Source organism: Mus pahari, chromosome 20 (genome assembly GCF_900095145.1).
Source record: "Mus pahari chromosome 20, PAHARI_EIJ_v1.1, whole genome shotgun sequence".
Classification (NCBI taxonomy): domain Eukaryota; kingdom Metazoa; phylum Chordata; class Mammalia; order Rodentia; family Muridae; genus Mus; species Mus pahari.
Genome location: NC_034609.1, coordinates 9,414,647 through 9,419,574, shown reverse-complemented (window position 1 = coordinate 9,419,574; position 4,928 = coordinate 9,414,647). Strand labels below are relative to the sequence as shown.

General features: G+C 52.8%; 1 protein-coding gene across 1 annotated transcript in view; it reads left to right on the top strand.

The window, feature by feature from the left end:
* Positions 1-1,144: 1,144 nt before the first annotated feature.
* Mast1 (microtubule associated serine/threonine kinase 1) overlaps positions 1,145-4,928 on the top strand; it is a 27,620-nt gene continuing 23,836 nt past the window's right edge. The window contains exons 1-3 of the mRNA XM_021219986.2: positions 1,145-1,297; positions 2,689-2,777; positions 3,167-3,242. Of these exons, the coding sequence (XP_021075645.1) occupies positions 1,215-1,297; positions 2,689-2,777; positions 3,167-3,242 (248 nt within the window). The 5' untranslated portion in view covers positions 1,145-1,214. The remainder of the gene's footprint in view (positions 1,298-2,688; positions 2,778-3,166; positions 3,243-4,928) is intronic.

Below are 4,928 nucleotides of genomic sequence, written 5' to 3'. Positions count from 1 at the left end.
TTTTTTTGGTTTTTGGGTTTTTTTTGTTTTGTTTTGTTTTTTTTGGACAAGCTCCACTTTATCTACAGGCCTCTATCCTTGCAGTTCCTACATGCTCTGTCCACAGATCCTCCCATGGCTACCCCTTCCTGGTTTTTAAAAATTGATTATTCATGTATTTTATGTATATGAGCACTCTGTCTTCACACACATGAGAAGGATTCAGATCCAGTTACAGACGGTTGTAAGCGGAGATGAGCTGGCAATTAAACACAGGACCCCTGTAAGAGCAGCTAGTGCCCCTAACCCGCTGAGCTATATCTCCAAACCTGTTCCCTTTTTCGAAATTTCCCCTCTCTCTCTCTCTCTCTCTCTCTCTCTCTCTCTCTCTCTCTCTGTATGTATGTATCCGCGTGTTGGCATGCATGTGTGCGTCAGCATGAGTGTGTAAGTAAGTAGCCTTCTCTTGGAGTGGGTTCTTGCCTTACACAATGTGGGTCCTAGGAATATACGTCAAGTCACCAAGCTTCTTGGTCACTGGATCATCAAGCTGGGCAGTTGGCACGCCTTTAATCCCAGCACTCAGAAGGCAGAGGTAGGAGGATTTCTGAGTTCGAGGCCAGCCTGGTCTACAGAGTGAGTTCCAGGACAGCCAGGGCTATACAGAGAAACCCTGTCTGGAACCCCCCACCCCACCCCCAAAAAAGCCAAGAAAAACTTTATTTGCAGGAACTTGCCTTTAGATGCCCAGTTGGGTCTATTTCTTGTGTACTTGACCCTGTTTTGATTACTGGGAATCGGGAGAGGAATCAGGACAGCAAGGGTGACATGGTGATATCAGCTGATGGAAGCTCTTGCTCCCTAGGTGAGCGGAGAGGCATTGTGGGCAGTGGCCACTGTCCATGCTGACCTTCATCCTTTTTACCCCTTTTTCTTCCAGAAGGATTTACCCCTGCCCCGGAAAAGCAGCAGGTGAGCCTTGGGGGAGAGATACACTGGGATGAGGCCCCCAGGTAGGGCATCAGGCGTGCACACGGGCGGGGTCTCGCGCGGCGACACCCAGCAGCGCCCCCTCGCGACTGGCTGCAGCAACAGGGCCCTCCCCTCCCCCGCCTTCCCCTGGCCGCTGCTGCGGCTCCAGCCTCCGCCCAGCGCACTCGCTCCCCGCGCTGCCGCTGCCGCTGCCTCTGCCGCTGCTGCTGCCGCACCTGCCACCATGTCGCCGCCGCCGGGTCATGTCTGACTCTCTCTGGACCGCGCTTTCCAATTTCTCGATGCCCTCCTTCCCCGGCGGCAGCATGTTTCGCCGCACCAAGAGGTAGACCCCCAACCCCTAGACCCTGTCCCGGACCTCCGGGTGAAGCCACCCCGCCGGCTGCTGCTGCAGGGCGGGGCCGGGATGCTGCTAGCTGTCCAGCTGCGCCAGAGGTGTCCGCGCTGTGCCCTCCCGCAGGGGATGGGGTTAAACGCGGACAGTGCGGGTAGTGCTGCGGGTGGGGTGGGGTGGAGGGGAGACCAAAAAGGCCTGAGCTGGGGAAAGGGGTCGTGCCTGCGGGGGTTTGCAGCGCCTTTGTTTGCAAACGCTGTGGGCTCAGGCGGCCCGGTGGGGGTAGGGGAATGCGGAGAGGGGGGCCTTGACACCCTCAGAACAATAGCCGCAGCTTGGTCTCCCCCCGCCCCCATCTGCGTGCTCTTGGACAAGCTAATATGCTCAGTCACTGCGGCTGAGAGAGAGGGGGCTAAAGCGACTGGGGGCTCCTCTTACCCAGATGCTAGGCAGAGGAAAAAAAAAAGGGGGGGGTCTTTATCACTGCAAGAAGCCTCCCAATTCGAACACATCCTCACACTGAAAATAGTGACACGGCGTCACACAGAACATGACCACACACATACAACCCTAGTGACTCCCATACACTGGGAGGAACCACATATACTCAGCCACAGGTCAAAGCCATGCACAAATAGAGTCACCTCCCATGTAATACACAGACACGCACACGCACACACACATCGTGCTCTCCTAGTAAAATGTCACACGCATGACTACCCACCAAAACAATGTTCCCATCCAAGATACATAGATCCATTTTCAGAATGACACAACCATACGCCTAACAGCATCACAGCATCTGTGTCACATTGACACCAAGAAAAACAGACATAGGGACTACTGCAAAATCAGGGACACACAATCACATAGCAGATACCCATGTGGTACGCGGTTGCATGCTTGGATGCGCCCATTGTCACAGGGTGTAAATCCACACACAGTAGATGTTGAATCCACACACAGCCAGCGTCTCTCGTCCTGATAACCCCAACTGACAACGGCACACCTGCAGCCTTCATGCACCATGCTGGAGTTACACAGTCATGAACAAGCTGTTTCCCACTGCATCACCCACACAGAAGGATGTGCCATCACACAGATAGCATACATGACACACTAGTGTCATTCAGTGTGGATCTCATACAGTGGATGCCGCATGTGAATGCTATGGGCAGACTCAAGGACACAGACATTCAGGGTCACCAGTGGCCATATCTGACACAAACCTCACAGAGCTGCACACGAGTCACATTCTACCCTGGATGTAGCACATATTGGCTGCTGCTTGAAAGTGAGGACCTGAAATGGAAGAGTGGCTGCATAGGCTCACACTCAAAGCTCTGGGGTCTCTGTTGATACCCGCTCTCCTTCCCTGGCAGTTGCCGTACCAGTAACCGGAAAAGCCTCATCCTGACAAGCACTTCTCCGACTCTGCCGCGACCCCACTCTCCGCTGCCAGGCCACTTAGGTGAGATAAGGATGGAGCTGGGGTCAGTGTGGATGTAGACCGTGGGAGGCGGGGCCACAGCAGGGGCGTGGCCATTTCTGTATGGGCATGGCCACTCTGGATTGATGGTGGGGGTGCACTCAGTTTAGAGGGTGCTGGATTGGACAAGGGTAGAGGCATAAAGGAGGAACCATGGCTGAAAGTCAGAGCCCTCTTAAAGGAGGCCAAACAGGCACCAAGGTGAGTTCAGTGACTCGAGACCCTTTTCAAAATTATGTTTAAAGAGGCAGGGCCACTGCAAAAGGGGCGTAGCCTACTCTACATGCCCGGGCCTACATTAGAAGGGTGAGCTGACCCTGGCAACCTATTTTGGTGATCAGAAGATCTTAAGTCCCTCCTTTCTCCTGCAGGTAGCAGTCCCTTGGACAGCCCCCGCAACTTCTCTCCCAACACTCCCGCCCACTTCTCGTTTGCTTCTTCCCGAAGGTGAGTCCCTCCCCTGAGGGCCCCAGAACTCGGCGATTCTCCCCATCCACCGTCTGGGCCACCATCTGTTCTTGTCCTAATTGCACCCGAGTAGCCTCTGGGGACCAGTGGAAAGGCCTCAATGTCCTAGCTCGAAAAGCTACTAGAATTCAAGGTGGAGCCTATAAAAAGGTGGAGCCAATCACTGGTGTAGAACGGAGAGAAGCTGTAAGTGGAGGGAAACTGCTTGTGTTCTGGGGCCCCAGGGTCGGCCTCCTCCTAGCCTCGTGCGCTTGGCCGAGCGTTTCCATAGCAACAGAATAGGGCTGTCAAGATGAGGTGCGCAAGCGCACACTGCACGGAACCCATCAAGGGCCTCAGTCCCTCCATGCGGGGGGGGGGGGGGAGGAGGCGGCTAGGACATTTTCTCAACCTTTCCAAAAGCAAGATATTGCGTTTGCCTCCAAGGTTTTTGGTGGGTTTAAATGAGTCTTCTTGGGGAACATAATGAAAAGTGGGGAGGGGAAGAGAGTTCCTGCTTTCTGTGGAGAAAAAGAGTCAATGAGATCTTTGGAGCATGAGTGAGGATTGAGGATGCTTTTTCTTAACTATTCATGGCTTAGGACCCGCTAGAAACTAGACATGTGGAGTGAAGGACACCTCGTTTCTGTCCTTAGCATGGTGAGGGGAGGGTGAGGCATTAAAATTAGGTCAGGGGTCATTGCAAGTATCAATGAAGGCTGTAGGAGGAGATGGGGAATAGCGTCCTGGAGAGGGAGGGGAAGCCCTTCCAAAGTAGTAGAACTTAGCTGAAGGAAGTGTAGATCGAGGAGTGACTCTGTCCTGTGTAGAAAGAGGCCAGAGCACACCCTATCAGGTGGTATGTCTATGAGACCGGCCCATAGACCAATGTGGGCGTGTTCAATCGTAGTGACATGCACGTGCACTGGGATGTGAATCTGTGTGTACTGTGGGTTTGTAACTTAAAGGAGGACACCCCCACCTCTGCATCTCTGAGGCACGTGCAGCCTATGTGGGAGTGGGAACATGTGCATGTGCAAGTATGTGTGTGTGTGTGTGTGTGTGTGTGTGTGTGTGTGAGAGAGAGAGAGAGAGAGAGAGAGAGAGAGAGAGAGAGAGAAAGAGAGCTTGTGCCTGAGTGCATTAATGAATGTGTGTCAGTGTGACTGGCTGAGTTTATGGCCCTGTGAGTGAGAATGTATGTGAGTGTGTGTCTGTGACATAATAATGTGTGTGAGGGAGTTCTGGCCTGTGTGCATCAATGGGTGTGGGCATAAGGATGACTGGATGAGTGTGTAGCTGTGTGGGAGTTTGACTGTCTGACAATGAATGAGAATCTCGGATGTGTAGCTGCATGAAGAGCAAAGCACAGGGAAGGCTCGTGAGTCAGTGTGCTACTGTCTGTGTGTCTGTCAGACTGTCTGTGTGTCAGTGTGGGTCTTACTCTCATGTGTACCTCTGTGTGTCGGTGTGGGTCTGCATGGCATGTGATTATGCATTGGTGTGTGAGTGTGTGAGAAGCAAAATGTTCCAGTTCATGTGCTGAGGCTAAGGACACACAACTGCCTTAGTGAAGAGTCATGAGTGTGGGAACTTTCTTTCTTTCTTTCTTTCTTTCTTTCTTTCTTTCTTTCTTTCTTTCTTTCTTTCCTTCCTTCCTTCCTTCCTTCCTTCCTTCCTTCCTTT